The following is a 26,885-nucleotide window of genomic DNA, read 5'->3' on the forward strand; positions in this document are numbered from 1 at the left end:
ACCGAAACATAAAAACCCGATATAAATCTGGTATCGCTGTAATCGCACCGACCTGAAGAATAAAGTCGCCTAATCACTTATACCACACGAGGAATGGCAAAAAAAAATTCTTCACCTGCTGTTGATTTTTTTTCATTCTGCCTCCTAAAGATCACAGGCTTGGCGCACATTTATCCTGTGCTTTACGTTGAGCACTTACACCGGGATTTCTGTGTAAATCTCTGAAATATGTGATTCAGATGGAATATCTGTCTGATATAATGAGGCAGATGGAGGCACTGTTGATGCCATAGGACATGTAATCCGGCGGTGTCTGTATTTTTAAGCGTACATAAAAATGTGGTCCAACACAGTTTTGTGCACTTCTCAAAAGGACACCGCTGAACAGAGGCCAGACGGAGTCCAGATTAACTCTGCTGCCTCATAATAGTGAATGGATCCCTCTGGGGTTTCATCTGAATCACACCACTCGGAGATTTAGATGGAAGATGAAGATTTAGATGGAAAGTGCTCAGCGTAAAGATCAGGATAAATGTGATCTCAAAAGTTATGTAAAATGTTCTCAGTAAAAGCTTCAACTCAATCCAGAAAAAAGCAAGTCCCCACTCAGGTCTGTCATCTATTAACAGAAATATAGGGGGCTTCCACGTTACTGGTAGCACAAAGACTCTAGAAACGCGAAATGGCTCCTCACCTTGCAAAAGAAATCAAGTAAATGCCCCCCTCCCTTCTGAGCCGCAATGGGCCTAAACCACTTGTTTGGCTTTTCTGATTAGAGTTCGCCTACCTAACAGTAATTTTTTCCTCACGTATTGGATATTGTGTACTCGGGAGAAATTGCACAACATATTTTGGGGTCCATTTTCTCTTGTGAGCAGGGATCAGAGCTAGGTCAGGACGATGCTCTTAGAGGAGGGAGCTGGCAGTGTTCATCGTTGGGGCTGATGTGTCCGGAAGGGTTTAGCCACTGAAAACAAAACATTGAGTAGAGTTTATGATTAACAAAATGAGGTCTCTCGGAGGATCCAGATCATTTCATGATGCGGTGATGGAAGTCTTCTCCAATATCGGGAAGGTTATCAGTTTATTGATTAATGAGGGGAGATTGGTTGAAGGAGGAAGATTGTCTCCCGTAGAAAGATCTATGTGACTAATTGTGAGTGTATACATAGTGATATTATCAGCATCTCTCCAACACAGGATTACACACTAGTGAAGAAGATCTGTACGAGGACATCATGATGGAGAGCGACCGGCATCCCACATCGGAAGGTAAGAGGAGACGTAAATACATTGTAATTACAAAATTGCTATGTAATTTGGTCTTTGAGAGTGGTGCTCTTCTAAAAGAAGGTGGCCAATGTTTGTTATATGGTGGAACTAAATATCGAAGAAACATCTCACCAGACGTTCATTGGAGAACGCCTAAAACCTTGGAAAATACAAAGTTCTGGCTGTCGTGGATGTGGAAAGGTGAAAGCCAAAGAAATGGGTTTGTTCAGATGAGCGGAAGAATTGCCAACAGTTCATTCAGTAACAGTATTCAGTTGCAAACTCTGTGGCCCACCGCTGCCTCTGTTTTTTTTGTTGTTCGGCATGTTGGCATTTGCTGCTTTTTCTTAGATGTGCGTAAGTTTGTTCAAGTCTGCATGGATAATGTGTATACGAGTGTTCCACCCGCATGAAGACCCACTTGCAGCTCGTGAAACGTGACTCCTAATGCCCAGCACACCGACTACTTCACAGATGATTTGACTTTTTTTTAATCCGCACACTAAAAAAAAAAAAAAAAAAAGTTGATCTCTTCCCAAAGGTCAAAATCTTAGCCCCAGCAGCGCAGTGAAACGTCACACATTATGGGGTCTTATAATAAAGGCCAAGTGTCGGGACTCTAGTGACATTTTAATGTATTTGAAGACGGGTTTTCTTCAACTCGTCTAAATTCACACATGTTTGAGTCTCTTCCAAATTCAGAAAATTGATTTTTGCAAGAGAAGGATGAAACTGGAGTCTTGGTGTGGACCAGCCGCTCCGGGCCTGATTTTGTTGTGTGGGCACGACTGTGTTATCTTGGTGTTGTTGACGAGCACAACATTATTGTATGACCCTCATAAGTAAAGCTAGAAGAGGTGATGAGAGAAGTGTGTGATGTATGGTGAGATCTCCAGTCAGTCAGGGACTCCACCACTGTGTCTGTATCACCCACAGATGGATCCAGGAGGAGAAGCCCACCAGAGCGATGTCCCCGTCCTCTGTGTACCCCGGACTGTCCAGAGGAAAATCACAACGTCCCGGAGAATCATCAGGTAGATGGTGCTGGGCTCTTACCCAAATACGACCATAAAGTTACCGAACCACTCACTGTTCATGTCACGCTATTGTTTTCTCTGATTAGGATGAAAATCTGATGAATATTAAGGTTGAGGTTATAGATGAAGAGGAAACGGAGGCCGATCAGCCGTGTAAGGAGCGGAGACCTTCACCTGGTTTAAAGAATGTCATCTAGATACAACTTCCATCATCCTATCATCACATGCAAACTATCTGTTCTGTGTCTCCTACAGATGAGAGAAGCCCCCCAGAGAGATGTCCCCATCCTCTACATTCCCCGGACCGTCCAGAAGGAAGTCACGACGTCCCGGAGAATCATCAGGTAGGTGACTCTACTAAAATACGACCATAAAGTTACAGAACTTCTGTTAATTTTACATTATTGTCTTCTCTGATTAGGCTGAGAATCTGATGGATATTAAGGTGGAGGTTACAGAGGATGATGACGAAGATGGAGAAGAAGAGAAGACTGAGGACGACCAGCTGTGTAAGGAGCGGAGACAATCACTGGTTGTAAAAGAGCGTCCTCTAGATACAACTCCCATCATCCTATCATCACATTCAAACTATCTGCTCTGTGTCTCCTACAGATGAAGGAGACCCCCCAGAGAGATGTCCCCGTCCTCTGTATTCCCCGGACCGCCCAGAGGGAAGTCACAACGTTCTGGAGACTCCTCAGGTAGATGATGCTGAGCTTTGTGCCAAATCTGCGGTGACGGATATCAGAGATTTTGGGTGGTTTCTGTTCAAAGGTTTCTACACTCGAGGAGAGGATAGAAAGTGCTGGTTACAAAGCATTAGGGTCTCACAGCTCATATATTGGATCTAACTCTCAGGCTATTCTTTTCTCCATGTCTTAGGCTGGTGTCGCACACCCATGAAACATAGACCAGATCTCACAATCTGAGCAGGGTCTGACCACCGGGTCTCCAGATCTTGTCAAGCATATATTATTATTATTATTTATTATTATAGCGCCATTTATTCCATGGCGCTTTACATGTGAGGAGGGGTATACATAATGAAAACAAGTACAATAATCTTGAACAATACAAGTCACAACTGGTCCAGGAGGAGAGAGGACCCTGCCCACGAGGGCTCACAGTCTACAAGGGATGGGTGAGGATACAGTAGGTGAGGATACAGCTGGCCATGCAGCGGTTTGGTCGATTGGTGGTTACTGCAGGTTGTAGGCTTGTCGGAAGAGGTGGGTCTTCAGGCTCTTTTTGAAGGTTTCGATGGTAGGCGAGAGTCTGATGTGTTGTGGTAGAGAATTCCAGAGTAGGGGGCAAGCACGAGAGAAATCTTGTATGTGATTGTGGGAAGAGGAGATAAGAGGGGAGTAGAGAAGGAGATCTTGTGAGGATCGGAGGTTGCATGCAGGAAAGTACCGGGAGACGAGGTCACAGATGTATGGAGGAGACAGGTTGTGGATGGCTTTGTACGTCATGGTTAGGGTTTTGTACTGGAGTCTCTGGGCAATGGGGAGCCAGTGAAGGGATTGACAGAGGGGAGAGGCCGGGGAATAGCGGGGGGACAGGTGGATTAGTCGGGCAGCAGAGTTTAGAATAGATTGGAGGGGTGCGAGAGTGTTAGAGGGGAGGCCACAGAGCAGGAGGTTGCAGTAGTCAAGGCGAAAGATGATGAGGGCATGGACTAGGGTTTTTGCAGATTCTTGGTTTAGGAATGCACGGATCCGTGAAATATTTTTGAGTTGGAGGCGGCAGGAAGTAGAAAGGGCTTGGATATGTGGTTTGAAGGAGAGATCAGTGTCAAGGATTACCCCAAGACAGCGGGCTTGTGGGACTGGGGAGAGTGGGCAGCCGTTTACTGTAATGGATAGGTTCGTTGGGGGGGTCGCGTGAGATGGGGGAAAGATGATGAATTCTGATTTGTCCATGTTAAGTTTCAGAAATCTAGCGGAGAAGAAGGATGAAATAGTGGACAGACATTGAGGGATTCTGGTCAGTAGGGAGGTGATATCTGGTCCAGAGATGTAGATCTGTGTGTCGTCAGCATAGAGGTGATACTGAAAGCCATGAGATTCTATGAGCTGTCCGAGGTCAAAGGTGTAAATGGAGAAGAGCAGGGGCCCAAGGACTGACCCTTGTGGGACTCCGACAGATAGGGGGCGAGGTGAGGAGGTGGTGTGTGAGTGGGAGACGCTGAATGTCCGGTCTGTTAGGTATGATGAGATCCAGGATAGGGCCAAGTCTGTGATGCCAAGATATGAGAGGGTCTGTAATAATAGGGAATGGTCCACTGTGTCAAAGGCAGCCGACAGGTCCAGGAGGAGGAGGACAGAGTAGTGTCGCTTGCTCTTGGCAGTTAATAGGTCATTGGTGACATTAGTTAGGGCAGTTTCAGTGGAGTGGTGTGACCGGAAGCCTGATTGTAAGCCGTCAAAGAGGGAGCAAGAAGAGAGATGGGAGGACAGTTCAAGATGGACGTGTTGTTTCAGTAGTTTTGAGGCAAAGGGGAGAAGTGATATAGGGCGATAGCTAGATACAGAGGATGGGTCAAGAGAGGGCTTTTTGAGGATAGGTGTGATGGAGGCATGTTTAAAGCTTGATGGGAAAACACCAGTTGTTAGTGATAGGTTGAAGAGATGGGTTAGGGTTGGGATGAAGACTGTGGTGAGGTTTGGGATGAAGTGGGATGGGAGTGGGTCAAGTGCACAGGTGGTGAGATGTGATCTTGAGAGTAGAGTGGAGAGTCCATCTTCTGTCCGCCTTCTCCTATGAAGGAGTCCGCTCAGGTCAGGAGACCGGCGACCGGCTGGGCTGTGTCTCCCTGGTGTGTGTCACCGGCCTTATTTTCATCCCCTTTAGACTTTGCCTGTGGTTTCTAGAGATGTCCACTAGTTTGTCAGGCCGATAAGGAAAGTTGTGGCTTTGGCTCCCTAGTGTGAGAAGATGTGCTTGTTACTTTGCGTTATATGTACCAGATTGTAAACCTAATTTTTTTATGCTTGGTGGAGTAATAGTAAAAAACAATATATTAATGCTGCATTTATTTTTTGTTTGATGAAGTGTTGGAGGTAAATGCAGTGATCACTTCATTCATTCTGCCGACTCCATCATTTATGTGGCATTTTTTTAAATGTTTTTCTTCTTTGGCACAATGAAATTCATATTTTTTGTCATAATAAAGGACACTTTATTTCCTCAGTGATGTACGAGGACCGGTTTCTTTAGATTTTTGTTGCTACTACTTTGAGGCGCAGAACCTATTCCTATACCTAGAATGTGAACATTTCATAGTTCTGATTATTTAGGGTACGGCAGTACCAATCATGCCTTGAGTTTTTTTCAATTTTAGTTTTTTTAAATAAAGGTTTTTGTAAAAAGACAAAACAAATCTTGGGACATTTTTTTTTTCACAAAGCATTACTCTTTAAATATATTTTTTTGTATTTTTTTAGGCCCAGAAAAGTAATATTTTGCCATATTACTGTAGTACAACGCATCATGCCCGTCAATTTTATAGTGACAGGACAGGCAGCCGAGTAGAGAAACTAATAGGATTACCTATATAACCATTTTTTAGGCTTTCGACCATAATAACAACTTAAGACCCTGATCCACAAGGGAGGTCACACACCCGGATCTGCACCTCTCCCGGGGCGATACATTCTGCAGACTTGCACTATGGGACCATAAATACGTAGTTTAAGAATCAGGCCCTTTATGGCAAAGGAAAGGATCCACTGATACATAATCAAATATCTTGAATGGCCATATGCCAAATTCGTGGGCCAACAACAATCACTATGGACACTCCAAAAACCATAGATCCTACACATAAAACAGAAAAAATTCCAAACCAAGTTATAAAAAATCAATATATTTTTATTACCAAATTTCTAACCTACATCAAATAAGTAGACCATAACAGGCACAAACAAAACTCATGTGGACCCATATACCGTAGCAACAGAAAGGGCTTGCTGGCAGACCGACATAAACATTGCACCACCTTTAAGGTATTTAAATGACATATTCACAAAAAAAATGCATAGTGCAAGAAAAAGTGCATTAAATATAAAAGGGGGATCTCCCGTGCATACGGCTGGCATGAAATATGAATATATTCATGACTCCAAACAACATAGTCGCTAAAACGTGTGGGGAAATACCCATTGAAAGAATGCTAGACTCGCCCATAGAGTATCTGTCAGTATACGTCCAATGGCAGCCCCGACGCGCGTTTCGCGTGGGTTTCCTCTGGGGGCTGCCTTTATGGCACAACAGTAAAAAGTCATTTGTGTGTTAATATGGTCAAGAGGTTACTGTAGTTTTGTGATATCAGATGTCCATCTTCTGAATTCTTCCCTGCGTGTTACAGGACAGGCTCTGTCTCCCCATTAGAGGGTTTCTTTTTCTAGTTACAGACAACTTGCATTCCACTTCTGTTGAACAGTGAGATTTTCCCATCTGTCAGGGTGAAGAACTGACGATTATTAAAGTGGAGATCAAAGAAGAAGAGGAGGAAGAAGAAATCATGATGGGCGACCCACCGCGTGTGAGTAAAGTGGAAGAGGAAACTACAGTTTGTGTTAAACCAGGTATGTTACAATGAATGTAGAAAGTGAGTCCATTTTCCTTGCTGGCACAAAAAAAAAATAACATTTGGAAATAACAACATAAAATAAAATCCAATAAACAGAATGGTCTCAAATTAGAATTTGACTTCTGATAAATAATATGTGCACACTGTATCTTTTAAATGACGGAGCACCTGCCGAGTCTTCCCAGGCGAAACCACTTTGGGGAAAACTCTGGGTTGAAACCGTTTCGCCATCATTCTTGGCATCTTTTCCTCCATACTTTTAGGTTTAAAATAAGAATGTCACTTCTTTTCGGAAACCCTGAAGCAGTGAAAAGACGTTACATAGTTGTGCATTATGTTCACTTTATGGGGGTGCTTTTTCAGGCGGAAATCCACATGAACATGAGGCCGTGTGCATATAGCCCAAAACAGTACAAAACCTATCTAGAAAGGATACCCAAACTGATGCGTTAAAAAAGCTCATCCCAAATAAAAACAAGGTCTTTAATAAGTGGCAGTAAGTTTTGTAAAAATGTCTGTTTCTGTTGATTAGATTTTTGAGTTGGGGAAGGAAGTGGATTCAAATGGGATAGAAAATATAAAGGAAAATTAATGTTAGACGTTTGTCTACTTTGGTTTAAAAAATCACTTTTTTTTTTCTAATCCTAACAGAAAATTGGTGTAAGAACTCTGAAAAAAACATTATCTCGTCAAAACATTATAAAGGAAAAGGTGAACCTAACAGTCAGTGCTTCCCAAGAGAAAAGATCATTAACATTAAGGCACATCCAGGACTTCACGGTACAGATCCATTGTGTAATCCTCCTACTTCTGAGGAACCTTCTACTGGTCAATCACCGAATAGAAGAACTCCTGCCGTGGACAAGCCATACCAGTGTACAAAGTGTGAGAAATGCTTTACAATTAAATCACGTTTTATTACACACCAGAGAACTCACACAGGAGAGAAGCCATTTTCATGTTCCGAATGTAAAAAATGTTTTACAAGTAAATCACATCTCGTTACACATCATAAAATTCACACAGGAAAGAGGCCATATTCATGTTCAGAATGTGGGAAATTTTTTGCAAGTAAGACTCATCTTGTTACACATGAGAAAACTCACACAGGAGAGAAACCATACTCTTGCTCAGAATGTGGGAAATGTTTTACAGATAAAGCAAATCTTGCTTCACATGGGAGAATTCACACAGGAGAGAAGCCGTATTCATGTTCAGAATGTGTGAAAAGTTTTATAAAGAAATCTCAGCTTGTTACACATCAAAAAATTCACACAGGAGAGAAGCCATATTCATGTTCAGAATGTGGGAAACGTTTTACTGAAAAAGCCAATCTTGCTTCACACAAGAGAATACACACGGGAGAGAAGCCGTATTCATGTTCAGAATGTAGGAAGTGCTTTAAAGATAGAACTAGTCTTGTTAACCATGAGAGAAGCCACACAGGCGAAAAGCCGTATTCATGTTCGCAATGTGGAAAATGTTTTAAGCAGTATTCAAATCTTGTTAGACATGAGAGAACTCACACCGGGGAGAAGCCGTACTCCTGTTCACTCTGTGGGAAATGCTTTACGGGTAAAGCAAATCTTGTTATACACGACCGAATTCACAGAGGGGAAAAACCGTTTTCATGTACCCAATGTGGGAAATGCTTTACAGATAAATCAAGTGTCATTAAACATCAAAAGAGTCACATACGGGAGGAACCAGTTTGATTTTCTATATGGATATAATGATTTAGAAGTAGATCATGTTTCATATTTGACTAGAGAATTATTATTGAGTAGAAACCATTGTTGGAATGGGAGAAATGCTACAAGAGAAAAAGATGACTTGTTTAGTAGAATTAGATTGGATCTTCAATAAAAAAAAAAAAAAACAGGATCCATGAAGAAAATGATTATGGCTATACTGAGGAACACAAGCCTTTTTTTTTTTTTTGCTACAAATGCTATTTATTACTCTGTTCATAAATTCATCTACACTGTATGAGAATACAGTGGAAAATGTAAGGACATCCCATGCAAACTTTGTAAAAAAATTTACATATCCTGATTCAATCTTCATTCAAGGTAAAGGTGGTTCAACTGAATTAAGAAATAATTGTAGATACCCTGTTTCGTGTGGCTCAAATACCTGCTGATGTCGCTTTGGCAAAAACACGAAAGACTTGCCTATCTTTCCATAATAATTTTCTTTAGTTATTCTGCTCTCCCAATTTTGGATTAAAAATAATGATGCAATATAACATCCAAGATCCACAAATATGAATGAGACCGTACTGCCTGTTATATATGGGATTCTCCTTCCATGCACAAACAGTTTTACATTCTGGTACATGTTATATGGTACAATATCTGCTTGCTGTCATCTCCTGCTTATCATCCTGCAACATTCCCTTTAATGGTACAATATCTGTTTGCTCTCATCTGCTTATCCTGAAACTGTCAACATCCTCCAAACTTCTGTCCATTACTTTATCTTTTGGACTTTCTCAGTGTTCCTCCGCAGCCACCCACACAGACGGGCATACACGAAACCTGGTCTTCACCCATCTCTGCTCTCTATCTAACTTCACCACCCCCCCTCTCGCTCTATCCGACCACCATCTGCTTACTTTCTCATCCCTTTCCTCCTCACCAATCACCCATGTCCAGCAACATGCGCACCCCGCAGGAACCTCGCACACCTAGACACACACAGACTCTGAGTATCCTACCACTTTCATCAATATCCTCACTCCACGACACAGACAGTGCCGCTGCTTTCTACAATGCCACTCTTGCATCAGCTATTGACACGGTTGCCTATCTCCTTCATGGCAGAGTGCGATGTATCAATAGACAACCCTGGCACAATAACATCACTAAAAAGCTTCGGCAAGTGTCCAGGGTTGCGGAGCGGCATTGGAAGAAAACACATTCGCAAGATGGTTTTACTGCATTCAAACAGGCAACACTCGCTTTTAAATCAGCTCTCACCTCTGCTAAACAGGTCTACTTCACAACCCTCGTATCTTCCCTATCCTACAACTCCAGTTATTCAAAACTTTTAACTCCCTCCTCCGCCCCCCACTGCCCCCTCCAACCTCCATCATCTCTGCTGAGGACTTTGCCACACACTTTAGAAATAAGATCAACCAAACAAGGCAAGTCTTCATTGTTCAACCACCACAACCCCTTTGTATACCAGACCAATGCCCAAACCCCATAACCTCCCTCTCCAAGACCACTCACGGGGGGCTTAATTGTCTCCTCTCCAAATCGCACCTCACCACCTGTGTGCTTGACCCCATCCCACCTCCTCCCCAACCTCACCACCACTCATCCCATCCCTAACCCACCTCTTCAACCTATCACTAACTTCTGGCACCTTCCCTTCTGCTTTCAAACATGCCACAATCACACCTATCCTTAAAAAGAAAGCTCACAGACACAAAAAGAGGACTTAAAAACCTCCAAAAATGTGAAAAAAGTCAGAGAAAAAAATGTTTTTTTCATCGGTATTGTTGCACTTGTGTTTTTGCCTTCATTAGTCAGAGTCCGCTTCACCCTGCCAGAGCATTTGTTTTGGAGGCCTGAGCAGGTAATCATCTCTGCTTTTTTCTATCCTTAAAAAGCCAACCTTCAATTTAACTTCTATGTCCAGCTATAGCCCATATCGCTGCTCCCATTCGCTTCCAAACTCCTGGAGCAGCACGTCCACTCTGAACTTTCCTCCCACCTCTCATCTAACTTGTTCAATGACCATCTACAATCTGGTTTCCGCCCCCATCACTCAACTGAGACAGCCCTGACCAAAATCACTAATGACCTACTTACAGCCAAAGCTAATGGACAATACTCTGTACTCCTCCTTCTAGACCTGTCCTCTGCTTTCCACACAGTTGACCACTGCCTCCTACAGATCCTCTCCTCCTTTAGTATAAAAGACCTCGCCCTATCCTGGATCTCCTCATACCTTTCCAACCGCACATTCAGCGTCTCCCACTCCCACACTACCTCCTCATCCCACCCTCTCTCTGTTGGAGTCCCCCAAGGCTCTGTTCTAGGACCCCTAATCTTCTCTATCTATAAACTTGGCCTGGGACAACTCCTAAAGTCCATGGATTCCAGTACCACCTCTATGCTGACGACACTCAGATCTACCTCTCTGGCCCCGACGTCACTGCTCTGCTGTCCAGAATCCCAGAGTGCCTATCAGCCATATCCTCTTTCTTCTCCTCTCGCATCCTCAAACTCAATGTGGACAAATCTGAACTCATCATCTTTCTTCCATCCCATAGATCTTCCTTACCTCACCTTACCTGATCTATCGCAATTAACGACATTACGCTTTCCCTCGTACCGAAGCTCCGCTGCCTCGGAGTAACGCTTGACTCTGCCCTGTCCTTCAAACCGCACATCCACGCTCTTTCCACCTCCTGTCACCTCCAGCTCAAAAATATCTCCAGATTCCGTCCTTTCCTCAACCATCAATGTACTAAAATGCATGCCCTTATCATCTCCCGCCTCGACTACTGCAACATCATTTTCTGTGGCCTCCCTGCTAACACCCTTGCACCTCTCCAGTCCATCCTTAACTCTGCTGCCCAACTAATTCATCTCTCTCCTCACTACTCCTCCGCTTCCCCCCTCTGCAAATCTCTTCACTGGCTCCCATTCCCTCAGCGTATCCAGTTCAAATTAGTAACATTGACCTACAAAGCCATCCACAACCTGTCTCCTCCATATATCTCTGAACTAATCTCCCAATATCTTACCTCACGTAATCTCTGGTCCTCCCAAGACCACCTCCTCTCCTCCACACTTATTCGCTCCTCATCCAATCGCCTCCAAGACTTCTCCCAAATGTCCCCCATCCTCTGGAATTCTGTGCCCCAACCGTCCGACTATCAACCATATTCGGATCCATCAGACGCAACCTGAAAACTCACCTCTTCAGGAAAGCCTACAGCCTGCACTGACCCCGCTGCCTCCTCACCACTACTGAAGCTACCGCCTCACCAACACCGGAGCTACCGCCTCACCAACACCGGAGCTCCTGCAACCCTCAACCTACTGTCTCCTTCTCCACCATCCTGTAGAATGTAAGCCCGCAAGGGCAGGGTCCTCGCCCCTGTGTATCAGTCTGTCATTGTTAGTTTACTGTAATATTTGTATGTAACCCCTTCTCATGTACAGAACCATGGAATCAATGGTGCTATATAAATAATAATAATTCTCACCAGGATCTTGATGGATACACGTTGACTTGCCTTTCAAGAACCCTCTTGATCATTTTTTATGCCGATTATCTTATTTTTGACTTTGTCAGACTGAACTTCAGATTCGCTCACATTATCCTCAAGCAGCCGCTGGCATGAAGAATTAATGGTGATTTGTAGGTTGATAACCTGGTGCTGAATCCGTAGAGCTGTCCCACAGTATAACATTTCCCCCGCGGGGCTCTAGAGTCAGAATCGGGTCTTTCTGGTGAAATGCCGTCTTTACATTTTGCTCAAACATGCTGTCTTATGCTGTGACCAAATAAATAACCATTTCTTTAAACAGACGATTGTTCTAGAAGTTATTTTGTTTGCCGGGGTGTTTTTTTTTTTTCGCTGCTGAAACATTCTTCTGTGTTTTTATATGTTTGCAGTCTTTTGCACTGCCAGACATTATTAGAATTACAGGCAGCTCGGGCGTTAGCACTGCACTATATGGGGCAACATGCTGGCTCAGTGGTTAACACTGTCACTTTTCTTCCTGAGTGTCTGAACATAGTGAATGACAGTTCTGCCGTCCAATCTAGGAATGTAGCATGCTGAGCTGTCTGTATAGTGATGGACAGCTCTGCCATCCAGTCTTATGCAGGATTGTGCTGAGCTGTCTGGAGTGACAGTTTAGCCATCCTATCAAGACCAGGGTGTGTCGGGGCTACATCCATGTGTCACACTGGGTGACTGATAAGTGCACAACAAAGGGGAAAGGGAGGGGGGAGTGGAGATCCCTAGGTAGATCTAAAATCACCCTGACTGGCCCTAACCATCCCTATATAGGTTCTGCACCTATTATCGAGCAGGAACCTAATCCCTGCCTGACCTTAGCGATAGGCCGTAGTTAGGGAGGGGATGGGGTAAGCACTAGTTGGTCCCAACTACAACTAAAGACAGGGAAGACAAACAAGGCGACACTTAGCTTGAGAAGACAACCAAGATGTCAAGCCAGCAATCCTCCAAGAGTCCTCTGACAGGGAACTAACCGACTGTACTTCCAACTAGACAGACAAGTGAGAGCCAACACCCGCACCATGCTGCAGCAATTGAATATACTTAAACCTACCGCACAGGTGTGTAATTAGCAGCAGAAGTTGGAGGTAATCGTAGGTTCCTAAAGGAAGAGGGATATCGCTCTACAACAGAGATGCCAAAATCAAGAAGGTGTTTGAGCTAATCGCAAAGACCTTCTACAGCCGGATCCAGGATGACTGTCACACGTGACACACCCATGGCACCATGTGTCTCGTCCAGAGTAACTACCTGGCTATTTAACCATCTCTCTGCCCTTGATTGGGGCTAATTGTAGCTTTGCTCATGAGGTATGTGCGCTCTGTTTTCCTAGTCTTGTATTTTGATATTTGCTGCTTGACCTCGGATTTGTCTAGATCTTCCGTTTGCCTAGCTCTTTGTTGTGATCTGCCAACTTCTTGGAATTTTGACCTCGAGCTGTTTCCTGATTACACCTTTATCTCACCCCTCTGTCTATGATGTACTCTCTTGGCTTTTGACCTAGGAACTCTTGACTACCAGCCTCATGAGTTATCCTTGGGAATGTGGATTTTGAGCTCCAATGGGGACAGTGATGTTTGTAAAGTGATGTGGAATATGATGGCTTTTTGAGATGGTACTTGAGACTTCTGTCAGCATCTGGTATTCAACTCACAGGCTCATTTTACTGGTATAGACCGGTGTGGCTAAATGAGTCATCTGAAATCTCGATTTGTAGATGGTTTCCTGGGCAGGCGCAATTAACAAATCTGCTTCAGTTTGATTCACATTAAATTGATTCGATGCAAATAGAGATAAGTGAATTGATTCTATGCAAATCAAATTTGGGACAAATTTTTAGTAATTCACTGACATTTAACACATTGCACCAACTATGGAAGGCGGCTCCCATTACCTTGAGCATTACTAGTCGGGATTTCCCATAATGCCCTGCACCTCTGAGATTACATCACCGACAATCAAGATGAACCATCGCAGCCTGTTTAAAAGCAGAAGCAGGGAATGCAGCATTATCGCCCAAGTCATATTTTATGTCCGGTTTCTAGAGCACTGAGATGAGAAAATATTAAAATATCTTTAAATCAACCTCTGACCAAGTAGGAGTCTAGTTCTACCAATAGTTGTGGACCAGTTTTGGATTTTAAAGTTATTCTTTTGTTGTCTCCAATCGGTCACCTCCGAAACTCTATTGTCCACCAGCACACCCAACCTACAATAATCATTTCTTTCCACTTCAATGAGCTTCTGCTTCATGCACAATTAACCATGTAGTTACCAGCCACATAAATCCATAAACAACTGTAAAAACAACCATTTGTAAGACAACTTGCATGAAATCAAAATCTGGCGATTTTCATTCCGAGAGAATCCAGCCCGTCTGTCCTTCTGTGAGCTGATACGTTGATGGAGAGTGCGTGTATTTTTTCCCAACGCAGACATTTATTGTAAGACCAGCTGAATTAAAAAAAAGTGTGATGAGGAAATGAAATATTTTTATATAATACTTTTTTCTTTTTATAGTGTCAGCATATTCCATAGCGTTTTATTATTCAGAGGGGGCCTGTACAGACAATATCTGACATTACAGAGTAACATATTCACCACCTACCAAAGAGAAAAAGAGGATTCCAGCATCCGTGTGATGTTCAGATTAAAACATTACTTTTAATGATAACATTTAAAATGTAAAAAAATTATAACGATATAATGTGAAGAGTGTGGGGGGATCAGGACACCTGTCTACGCGTTTCGAGCTGGAGGCTCTTAGTCCTGACAATGAGTGTCCAGGCTAGATGTATAGATATCCAACAGGAAAGAAAAAGAACACCTGAAGCATATGGTGTAACGAGACCTGAACGGGGACTGTTGGTTACATATACATGAACTTGTGCAGATAATATAGGGACTGTGTGACATTTAGTATACTTATGTCTCCATATTTGAACTTTGGTGCTTTTGACCCCATTATAATTACCTTACACCATGCCAATTAATTTATATCACTACCATTATTTGGCTGGGAGGTGTGTATAAGATATATATTATATTTATGGTGTTCTTCCTGTAGACATTGTTATCTACTGTTTTCGCTTGTACGTAACTTAATGTTCTTTATAGGACTGTTAATAATATTTGCTCGTGCACGAGACTCTGCACAATAAACTGGGTTTATTTATACTGCTAATGTTTTTACTATTTCACTTAGTTTTCATTTTACCAATATTTTTCCATCACTGATTGCGCAGCCTTCATTTTTTTACTCCCTACTTTTAATCCGTTTTTCAGACACAACATTTTGAATCCTATATGACATGCGTTGCTATTTACGAGTCAGTGGAGCCATGTTCAGACCCGGCCTCCATACCGGTGTGTTGCCGTTATTTGCACTTGTGTTTGGGTTGACAATTAATAAAATGTTCTCTCTAGTTGCCTAATCCTGGCCTAATGGATATTGATCAGGTGCACACTAAAGAAATAAACATATGACACACACAGTCAGGCCGGCCTCACACTAGCGAGTTTTAAGGACGTAAGAGAGGTGCTGAAAATACGGATTGCATACGGTACAATGCCTCTCTATGCCCCAGCTCCTATCTGCCATATTTTACTGATCCGTATTATACGGTCTTCTACGGCCGTAGAAAATCGCTGCATGCTGCGTTTGTCACCGTATTGCGCAAAAAATACGCCAATGAAAGTCTATGGGGGCCAGAAAAATATGGATTACACACGGACCAACAGTGTGACTTGCGAGAAATACGCAGCGGTGTTAGAGAGAAAAGCCGGCAATTCAGTGCGGTGTACAGTAAAATCACACTGACAGCTTACAATAGAATAGGTAGAATAAATGTGTCAGCTGTGCTCCTGCCTGCAAAACCCCGGGGAATTAAGGTAATGTATGTCAATGACCTGTAGTTACCTTCATTCGCGGTGATGCGCCTTCTGCTGGATATCCCTCGAGCGTGGGAACTTTCCTGGAAAGCTCCCAGGCTCGAGTTCATATGAGGACATCCAGCAGAGGGCGCATCACCGCGAAAGAAGGTAACTACAGGTCATTGACCTACTTTACCTTCATTCCCCGGGGTTTTACAGGCACGAGCACAGCTGCATTATAGCAGAGCTCCTGCCTGTAAAATATTTTAACCCCTTCAGATGGATTTGCATCGTGGGACGTTACAGATCAACGGAAGGTATGTATATAGTTGGTTTATTATTTTTTATTTGTTACAGAGCGAGGGTCTTCAGGTGAATTGAGAGAACAATAAAATATTAAAACAACGTGTGTTTATTTCATTAAAATAATTTTTAATAATGTGTGTTTTTTTTTACCATTTCATGCTATTGGATTAATGGATAGGTGTCAGAATTGACGCCTCTCCATTATTAATCTGGCTTAATGTCACCTTACAATAGCAAGGTGGCATTAACCCTTCATTACCCCATATCCCACCGCTACACTGGAATGGGAAGAGAGTGGCCAAGTGACAGAATAGGCGCATCTTATAGATGTGCCTTTTCTGGGGTGGCTGGGGGCAGATGTTTTTAGCCGGTAAGGGGGGGGGGGGCAATAACCATGGACCCTCTCCAGGCTATTAATATCTGCCCTCAGTCACTGGCTTTACCATTCTGGCGGAAAAAATTGCGTGGGAGCCCACGCCATTTTTTCCGCCATTTAACCCTTTAATTTAATAGCTAGCTAGAACGGCCAAATTTTGCACATACACACTACTAACAGTAGTAGTGTGGAATATGCAAAAAAAAAAAGGATATGAGATGGTTTACTGTATGTAACCATGTCTCATATCATGTCGGGTTTGTGAAGGAGATAGCTTAAAAGCCGGCAATTCAATTGCTGGCTTTTCCTATCAAGCGCTGTATGATATAGATATATATACATATATATATATATATATATATATATATATCTCACTGACATATATATATATATATATATATATATATATATATAACAGTATATATGTTTTTACGATTATTTGAGCCCATGGATCCATTGTATAGCCGTATGTCGGTTTTGCAAGCCTGCGAGAAAACCACGCAGTACGGATGCCATACGGATTACATACGGAGGATGCCATGCGCAAAATACGCTGACACACCCTGCCTACGGAGGAGCTACGGACCACTATTTTGGGGACTTTTCTGCGTATTGTGGCCGTAAATTACGGACCGTATTTTTATACGTTGAGTGTGACGCCGGCCTCAGATGTAAACTCTCCATGATCAATCTATGACTCAGCTCCAAGGGGCTTTATTCAGTCAGGACACAGATTTATATATATGGGCAGATCCATGAGGTCATCAGGGTGGGCGTCATCTTGGATATCAGCACATGGTTTGCTGATACAGGAAATGGCAGCCATCTTTAGTGTCTCACTTTGATCTGAGAAAGCTTATGGAAGGTTAAACAATACACGTTATGGTTCACTTCTCTCAACCTCTTATGTCTTGAGGTTAAGTATTTGATCTTATGGCTCTCCTCAACATTTGTATGATTTCACATGGTCACAATAAGCTTTCATATTTGATATTCGGTACAAACAACCGTATTGCAACTATTTATATTATGCCTACATTTTTATATCGCTGTCATTGTCTGGCTTAGTAGTATATATTATTTTTATTTTTTTTTTGTTCTATGTAGTTTTTCTGCTGAAGGTTTTTGTCTGCACAGATTAATTTCTATGCAACCAGTCCGATCAGGTCTCATTACACCATATGCTTCAGGTGTGGTTTTTTTTTTCCTGTTGGATATCTATACATCTAGCCTGGACACTCATTGTCAGGACTAAGAGCCTTGAGCTCGAAACGCGTAGACAGGTGTCCTAATCCCCCCACTCCTCACATTTTATCATCAACAAGTTTGAGGATGAAGTCACCCGGTGGCACAGTGCAAATGTGCAAATAGATTCCAAGTGGAACAGATTGGGGAGAATAAATACCCGGTGAGCAGTGTTGGTTTCTTTGCGCCAGTAATGAGATTTTGGTAGATTTAACAATCTTATGCGCACTGAATATGTCATTATCCTATGCCTCGCAGGGTAGGTATAAGTAATTAAAATTTAGGAGAGCATCGCTATTTGATAATGTGACCTACAATTTTAACCCCTTAACGACCAGAGGTATTTTTGGTTTTGCGGTTTCATTTTTCGCTTCCCTTCTCAGAGCCATAATTTTTTATTTTTCCGTCAATATGGCCATGTGACGGCTTATTTTTTGCTGGACGAGTTGTACTTTTGAACGACACCATCGGTTTTACCATGTTGTGTACTGGAAAACGGGACAAAAATTCAAAGTGCGATGAAATTGCAAAAAAAGTGCAATCCCACATTTTATTTTTGATTTTTTTTTTTTTTACAGTGTTCACTAAATGTTAAAACTGGCCTGCCATTATGATTCTCCAGGTCATCACGAGTTCATCGACCCCAAACATGTCTAGGTTCTTTTTTTTATGTAAGTGGTGAGAAAATTTCCAAACTTTATACGATACCCGTAGCGTCACCATTTTTCGTGATCTTGGGTCGGGTGAGGGCTTATTTTTTGCACGCCGAGCTGACATTTTTAATTATACCATTTTGGTGCAGATACGCATGTGAAATGTGGTTGTCAAGAGTTTGACAGCTGCATTTAACGAGTTAATAGACAAGGGTGGGATCGCGGTTCCACCTGTGGCTGTTCCTGGCACACGTCAGCTGTTCAAAACAGCTGACGTCCTGGGAAACATAGCCGGAGTCCGACATCAGCGTAAATTTACGCTGTCAGCAAGGGGTTAAAGGGCTTTTCCAGTGATTAAAAATTCAATTTCTCTGTTACATCAGACAGAAATTTTTTTTTTTCAGTTGACATCATTTTAATGTCTCCTTCCCAATTATCCTGTAGGATGTAAGCCCACAAGAGCAGAGTTCTCGCCCCTCTGTACCAGTCTGTCATTGTTAGTGTACTGTAAGTGATATCTGTAATTTGTATGTACTCCTCATGTACAGTATCATGGAAGTGCCGCGTCCGCGGCAGCCTTTCCCGCTCCTCGCGACGCTCCGGTCCCAAGAATGCATTGTCTTGTACTGATGCCGCAATTTTAAATCTGTATTTTATTTTTTTATTATTACTATTTCTTTAGCCAGGGTAATTTAATTTTTTTTTTTTTTTTTAAATTTCTAAAAACTTTTTTCTTAATATCTTATGTGTCAGTTTTCACAGGGACACTTGAATCTGTGTTAGCTTGTACTGCTGTGCCCAACGGTGGCACTGGTGGATTTGTGGACTCTCTGTCCTACAGGACCGGGCCTGCCCAGGATCAGGCACTGATAAGCAGCTACCAGGTGTTCACTGGAGCTCCTGATGGTGGAGACAGATGAGGCTGCAAGTAGCCGCCAGGTACTTCTTCTGGGCAGAGCCGGTAGTGCAGGTTCGCTGACACTGACTAGGGCTATTGTTATGATCAGGCGGCCTTGGAGCAGCATGAAAACTTTCTCTGGAGTAGGTGGTAACTATACGGACTGCAAACCCTGATCTTAACACCGCAACTAGAAGTAGCCGTGGGGTGTGCCTAAGGCTACGTTCACATTAGCGTTGCGCCGCCGTGCGTCGGCGACGCAACGCGCGATGCACGCTAAAATGCGCGCAAACGCGCGCAAAAACGCGCGCGTTTTGCGACGCGTGCGTCGTTTTCCGACGAAAATCGGACGCACAGAAAATGCTACATGTAGCGTTTTCTTGCGTCCGACGCTAGCGTCGGAAACGACGCACGTGGCGAAAAACGCCACCAAAACGATGCACGCGTCCCCTATGTTAAACATAGGGGCGCGTCGCCGCTGCGTCGCCGGCGCAACAGCGACGCACATTGGCGGAACGCCAATGTGAACGTAGCCTAACAAAACCTAGACACCTCGACACAGCCGGAGGACTAAATACCCCTAAAGATGGAAATAGTAAAACTATTTTGCCTCAGAGTAGACCCCCAAAGGATAGGCAGCCCCCCACAAATAATGACTGTGAGTTGGAGAGGAAAAGACACACGCAGGCAGAAAACAGGCTTAGCAAAGGAGGCCACTACTAGCTAAATAGAAAAGGACAGGACAGGATACTAAGCGGTCAGCATAAAAATACTACAAAAATATCCACAGCAGAAAATACAAAACTCCACCACCTAACTAAAGATGTGGAGAATATAACTGCAACTCCAAAGAATCCAACCAGACTGAGAAAAGCAACTGACACAGTCTAAGCTGGACAAATAGAAACAAAAGATCAGCACTGAAAATAAGCACACAGCAAGTGTGCTTTAGAAAAAGAAACAAACACTTATCTTTGCTGAACTGGCAGCTAGGCAGGTGAGGCCAGGCAGAGATCCAATACTTCCAAAGAAACATTGACAACTGGAAAGGGCTAATGAATCCTGCACACCTAAATATCCCAGTCAGAACAGCAATTAGCAGATACACCTGGCCAGGACTGTGACTCGGAGACAACTGCATTCCCAGCTACAACCACTGGAGGGAACCCAAGAGCAGAATTCACAACAGGCTATGTTCAGACACACCGGTCTAGATTACTGAATAAGGAAACTGGCCGCACACAGACCGGAGGACAATATACATGTGCTGGCTGCACTGAGACCAGGGGATATCGGGAACAGGACTGCTGCACTGGGATAATGGAACTTCAGGAACAGGACTGGCCGCATCAGGACCAGGGGGAAGGGGATAGGACATGTACTACATAGAGCAATGCTCCAGTACAGCTGTGTGTGGTAAGAATAGCTACTCAGCACAATAGAGAATTGGTGAACAAAAGTACCTACTGTTCATAGATAATTTATGCCAACAAAAAAAGTAGTTTAAAAATATAACTTTTAATAATCACATTAAAATTACATTTTTTAAGGAAAAATAACGCCAACCCTAATATCAAATGTGTTTGTTGGACTCCGAATCAAAACTATAACCATATCTATCTATATAATCATCAAAGGTCCACTTCCGTCTGTTCTCTGTCACGGAAATCTCGCGCTGCTGATTGGTTGTGGCCGGCTGGGCGCGACGAATCAGCGACAGGCACAGTCTGGCCGTGAATTGGCCCCACCTTACTACCCTCCAGTCAGCGCCCTGTTACCGGGCGCATCGCCAAAGCATGCCATACTGGGCATGCGCTAGCGATGTACCGTCATTCTGTGACGGATCCGGAAATGCTGCCTGCTCCGCTTTTGACAAGTGTGACCAACCTTTTACTATTTCTTGGGATAGTGCGGAAGCAGATTGCCAGGCCTTTCTTCTACACAATAATGTGGCTACCGTGAAGGAGCCACGCTGTGTCAGCAATGTATGTTGTCACTACAAGCCGCCTCATCACGTTCTGCTGCTGAGCAGTATGCTTAGTCTGGTAACTCAGTTGAAACCTGTCCGCCTGGGGTGTCCTAATTGCAAATTACACTGTCAAAGACATAACTTTCAACATCACTGATCCACACAAATATACACAATACAGACATAAAAAAAACCAATCCAAAATCATCAAATGCACAATACACATAACACACACAATACAGACATAAAAAGGTAACAAGAAGGACACAGACACCATCAGTAAAAGACTAAAGAGAGCTGATAGGAATTCTAGATTGTGAGCCCAATCGGGGACAGTGATGATAATGTGTGCAAACTGTAAAGCGCTGCGGAATATGTTAGCGCTATATAAAAATAAAGATTATTATTATTTAGAGAGACACTTGAGCAGGCAAAGAACTTTATGAAAAGATATGTACAGAGATAAAAAGTGAACATCTGAGGAGCAAGACCAAGAAGGCATACCAAAAGATCAAAGATACGAGAAAAGTTTCTGCCAAGAGTGGGAATGTTGAAAGACTAACGGAGCCAGAACAGATCAAGGTAAGATGGAGAGAGGACACGGAGCACCTATACAAGAAAGACTCGGTGATACGGGAAGAAATTGAGACTGGTAATGATAGAGAGGAACATCATGAAAGATGAACTGGTTGCTCCGATAAAGCTGGCAGAGGAACAAACAGGATTCAGAAAAGGCGGAGGAACAGGAGATGTGATTGCTAACAGATGGAATGGGAAAGATCAAAGCAAACAACATGGTATATTTTTTTGCTTCATCGACTACAGCAAAGCCTTTGACTGTTGATCACCAGAAACTTTGGAAACCCATGGTAGATATAGATGTGCCGGACCATCTGATCAGTCTCATTAGGAACCTTTACATTGACCAAGAAGCAACAATCCGAACAGAACATGGCGACGTGGCGTGGTTCAGAGTAGAACGAGGCATCAGACAAGGCTGCTGTCAAGCTGCTGCAATGCATGTTGGTGCAGGCTTCACTAGACGGCAGAAGAGTCGAAGCAGGACTGCACCTAAACAGAGCTTGCCAGCAGTGCAGCAGTGAGGCCACCACAGGTGACAGCAGAATAGTCAAAACAAGCCGAGTCAAATCCTAGACTGTAGCGCCGTACCAAAGGAATAAGCAAACTCATGGTCAGAGACAAGCCAGGGAGTCAGTAACGGTCAGGAGCGGATAAGCCAAAAGACAGAAGCAGGTCAGGATACAAGCCAAATCAAAACCAGGGAGTCAGCACACTAAAAGGATACATGGAGTCAAGACAGGAATAGGGGAAAACGGAGACACAGGTTCAGACAGCAAACGCAGCAGGACAAATCAGAGCAATCAGAGTCAGCTACAGCAGCACTAGGCAAAAACTATAACTGACATCACCTGCAGGAAGCAGCACGATAAATAGCCAACCTGAACCCAGACAGAGGCTAAGAAAGGTTAACTCTTGACATGACCAGATCGGGAAAAAAGGGAAAACAGGACTCAAAACCCGGTGTGGATCATGACAGCTGCATCCTGTCACCATTTCTCATCCATGTACATGCAGGAGCAACAAGGGTAAATGGAATGAAGCACTTATTGCAAAGTGTCAAGATGGAAATCTTGAACATGGGACTGCTACTCTATACAAGGAAGACAAAAATATTGACTACTGTCAGGTACGACCGTGACACATTTGAGATAGACGGTGATGAACTGGAAGTTGTAAAGGACCTCACCCTACTCTGACCAAAGTCAATATGAGAATAGCTTTGGGCAAATAAACAATGAAGCCACTGGACAAGGTCAGAAAGGCTCAGCGCCTGCGCACTGCAGTAGTTTGCTCTGCCCTCAACAGGACAGACAAAGTACACCTGCGCCGGAGCCGTAGTGTGAAGATAAGAAGAGGACGTCATCTCATGAAGATGGGAGGTCCCGGACTGCGATGCCAATCGGACCGTACCGCAGTGGGATCGCCCCTGGGTGAGTATAATCTAACCTCTTTTTCTCATCTTTCAGGATACATCGGGGGCTTATCTACAGCATTACAGAATGCATTACAGAATGCTGGAGATAAGCCCCTGATGACGGTGGGCTTAGCTCATCTTCCATTTTGGGGGAGACAGGTTCCCTTTAATTCATAATCGGAGCTAATAGACACTGTAACGCCTGGTCCTCAGCTAAACTACAGTGCTACACCCCCATAGTGCGGAAATGCCAGGAGCTAGGCTGCACCTGCGGGTGGCGTCAGACCTTCCCTCCTTCTCCAATCCGATGCTGACGCCATTCCTTAGCACCGTGTGTGTAGCGGGATGCATAAGGCTACGTTCAGATTAGCGTTGTGCGCTGCTGCGTCGGCGAAAAAACGCATGCAAACGCACGCAAAAACGCTGCGTTTTGCGACGCGTGCATCGTTTTTTGACGAAAATCGGACGCAAGAAAAATGCAACTTGTTGCATTTTCTTGCGTCTGACGCTAGCGTCAAAAACGACGCACGAGTCGGAAAACGCAACAAGAAAAACGCATGCGTCCCCCATGTTTAACATAGGGGCGCATGACGCGTGCGTCGCCGCTGCGTCGCCCGACGCTAAGGCGACGCACACTAGCGGAACGCTAGTGTGAACGTAGCCTAATAGCGATTTGTGTTCTGCAGAAATGTTGATGTCATTAGTCAGCGCCCTTCATATACTGGACCGCATGCCATAACTTAGCGCCAATCCTTAGCTATCGACAAGGGAACAGTAACCTGTCTCATTCTGCTATAGGAGGGAATCAATGTCCCAATCATTGCACAATCAGCCAATGAGAGCTTAGGGGAGGGGCCAAGCCTCACAATCTCCCGAAATTTAACCCCATGACTTCCAGATTGTCAGCAGTATTATTCAGCAGAGGATTATAAATGGAAATAATACATCTGCTCAGATCTACGATTACATCTACGACCAGAATGTGATATATGTTGTGCAAACACACTTGAATTTGGGCAAATCCAAGAGAAAAATATACAAGGAGGCAGGGTCGGACTGGCCTACCTGAGAACTGGGGGATGGGGGGGAAGGTGACCCCAACCGACACGGCCGTTAAGGGGCCATGAGTCAAGGGGGCCCAGCGCCACCCCCCAGTGCGCGCCGCATTCAACTGTATGGGTATCATAGTTGTCGATACAGTTGAAAGCGGGGGAGCGAACATCAGGTGACGCTCCCTCTCCCATCATTCCCCTCTACCTCTGACACTACATGTGCACTATGACGTCACTTCATCGCGTACCCGCAGTGTGCCGAGCAGAAGGCAGTGCAGCTGCTGAGACCGGAGCAGAGCCGCGTGGGAGCGAGGAGGACAGGTGAGGATTGTGTTTGTTCTTTCAATTTATCACTGAGTCCTGGTTGCATTATATCCTGGGGGGGAATACATTCTGTGTGAAAAGGGGCTGCATTATATTCTGTGTGTGTGTGGGGGGGGGGGGGGAGAGGTGCATTATACCCTATGAGGGAAGGCTGAAATACATTCTGTGTGTGTGGAGGGCTGCATTATATTCTGTGTCGGGGGCTGCATTATATTCTGTGTGTGGGAGGCTGGATAATACCCTATGAGGGGAGGCTACATTATACCACGAGGGTAGGCTGCAATACTTTCTGTGTGGGGGGGCTGCATTATATTCTGTGTGTGGGGAGGCTGCATTATAACCTACGAGGGAGAGTGCATTATATTCTGTGGGGGGATGCATTATACCCTATGAGGGGAGGCTGCATTATATTCTTTGTGTGGGGGGGCTACATTATACCCTATGAGGGGAGCTGCATTATACCTTGTGAGGGGAGGCTGCATTATATTATGTGTGTGGGAGGCTGGATAATACCCTATGAGGGGAGGCTACATTATACCATGTGAGGTTAGGCTGCAATACATTCTGTGTGTGGGGGGCTGCATTATATTCTGTGTGTGGGGGGGGGGCTGCATTATACCCTATGAGGGAGAGTGCATTATATTCTGTGGGGGGGAATGCATTATACTCTATGAGGGGAGGCTGCATTATATTCTGTGTGTGGGGGGCTGCATTATACCCTATGAGGTTAGCTGCTTTATATTCTGTGTGTGGGGTGGCTGCATTATACCCTATGAAGGGAGGTTGCATTATATTCTGTGGGGGGAGGCTGCAATACATTCTGTGTGGGGGGCTGCATTATATTCTGTGTGTGTGGGGCTGCATTATACCTTGTGAGGGGAGGCTTCATTATATTCTGTGAGGGGGGCTGCATTATACCCTATGAGGGAGGGTGCATTATATTCTGTGGGGGAGGAATGCATTATACCCTATGAGGGGAGGCTGCATTATATTCTGTGTGTGTGGGGCTGCATTATACCTTATGAAGTTAGCTGCTTTATATTCTGTGTGTGGGGGGCTGCATTATTCCCTATGAAGGGAGGTTGCATTATATTCTGTGGGGGGAGGCTGCATTATACCCTATGAGGGGAGGCTGCATTATATTCTGTGAGGGGAGGCTGCAATACATTATTCTGTGTGTGGTGGGACTGCATTATATTCTGTGTGTGGGGCTGCATTATACCTTATGAGGGGAGGCTGCATTATATTCTGTGTGTGGGGCTGCATTATAACCTATGAGCGGAGGCTGTATTATACCCTATGGGGGAAGCTGCAATACATTCTGTGTGTGGGGGGCTGCATTATACCTTATGAGGGAAGGCTGCATTATATTCTGTGAGGGGGAATGCTTTATGCCCTATGAGGGAGGGTGCATTATATTCTGTGTGTGTGTGTGTGGGGGGGGGCTGCATTATACCCTATGAGGTTAGCTGCATTATATTCTGTGGGGGGGAATGCTTTATACCCAATGGGGAGGGTGCATTATATTCTGTGTGTGTGTGGGGGGCTGCATTATGCCCTATGAGGGAGGGTGCATTACATTCTGTGTGTGTGTGTGTGTGGGGGGGGGGGGCTGCATTATACCCTATGAAGGGAGGCTGCATTATATTTTGTGGGGGGAGGCTGCGTTGAACCCTATGAGGTTAGCTGCATTATACCGTATGAGGGGGGCTGCATTATATTTGGTGTGTGGGGGGGCTGCATTATATTTGGTGTGTGGGGGGCTGCATTACATTCTGTGTGTGTGTGTGGGGGGGGGGGCTGCATTATACCCTATGAAGGGAGGCTGCATTATATTTTGTGGGGGGAGGCTGCGTTGAACCCTTTGAGGTTAGCTGCATTATACCGTATGAGGGGGGCTGCATTATATTTGGTGTGTGAGGGGGCTGCATTATATTTGGTGTGTGGGGGGGGCTGCATTATATTTGGTGTGTGGGGGGCTGCATTATATTTGGCGTGTGGGGGGCTGCATTATATTTGGC

The 26,885-nt window shown here is 44.2% G+C and overlaps 1 protein-coding gene across 1 annotated transcript in view; it reads left to right on the forward strand.

Annotated features, from left to right (window-relative positions):
- Window positions 1-26,885, forward strand: part of LOC138643505 (zinc finger protein 850-like) — a 184,680-nt gene that overhangs the window by 98,132 nt on the left and 59,663 nt on the right. Inside the window, exons 11-18 of the mRNA XM_069732403.1 lie at window positions 1,201-1,272; window positions 2,209-2,306; window positions 2,396-2,462; window positions 2,565-2,653; window positions 2,731-2,818; window positions 2,922-3,010; window positions 6,775-6,898; window positions 7,555-8,612. Coding sequence (XP_069588504.1) covers window positions 1,201-1,272; window positions 2,209-2,306; window positions 2,396-2,462; window positions 2,565-2,653; window positions 2,731-2,818; window positions 2,922-3,010; window positions 6,775-6,898; window positions 7,555-8,612 — 1,685 coding nt within the window. The remainder of the gene's footprint in view (window positions 1-1,200; window positions 1,273-2,208; window positions 2,307-2,395; window positions 2,463-2,564; window positions 2,654-2,730; window positions 2,819-2,921; window positions 3,011-6,774; window positions 6,899-7,554; window positions 8,613-26,885) is intronic.

The sequence above is a fragment of the Ranitomeya imitator genome, chromosome 6 (assembly GCF_032444005.1).
Source record: "Ranitomeya imitator isolate aRanImi1 chromosome 6, aRanImi1.pri, whole genome shotgun sequence".
Taxonomy (NCBI): domain Eukaryota; kingdom Metazoa; phylum Chordata; class Amphibia; order Anura; family Dendrobatidae; genus Ranitomeya; species Ranitomeya imitator.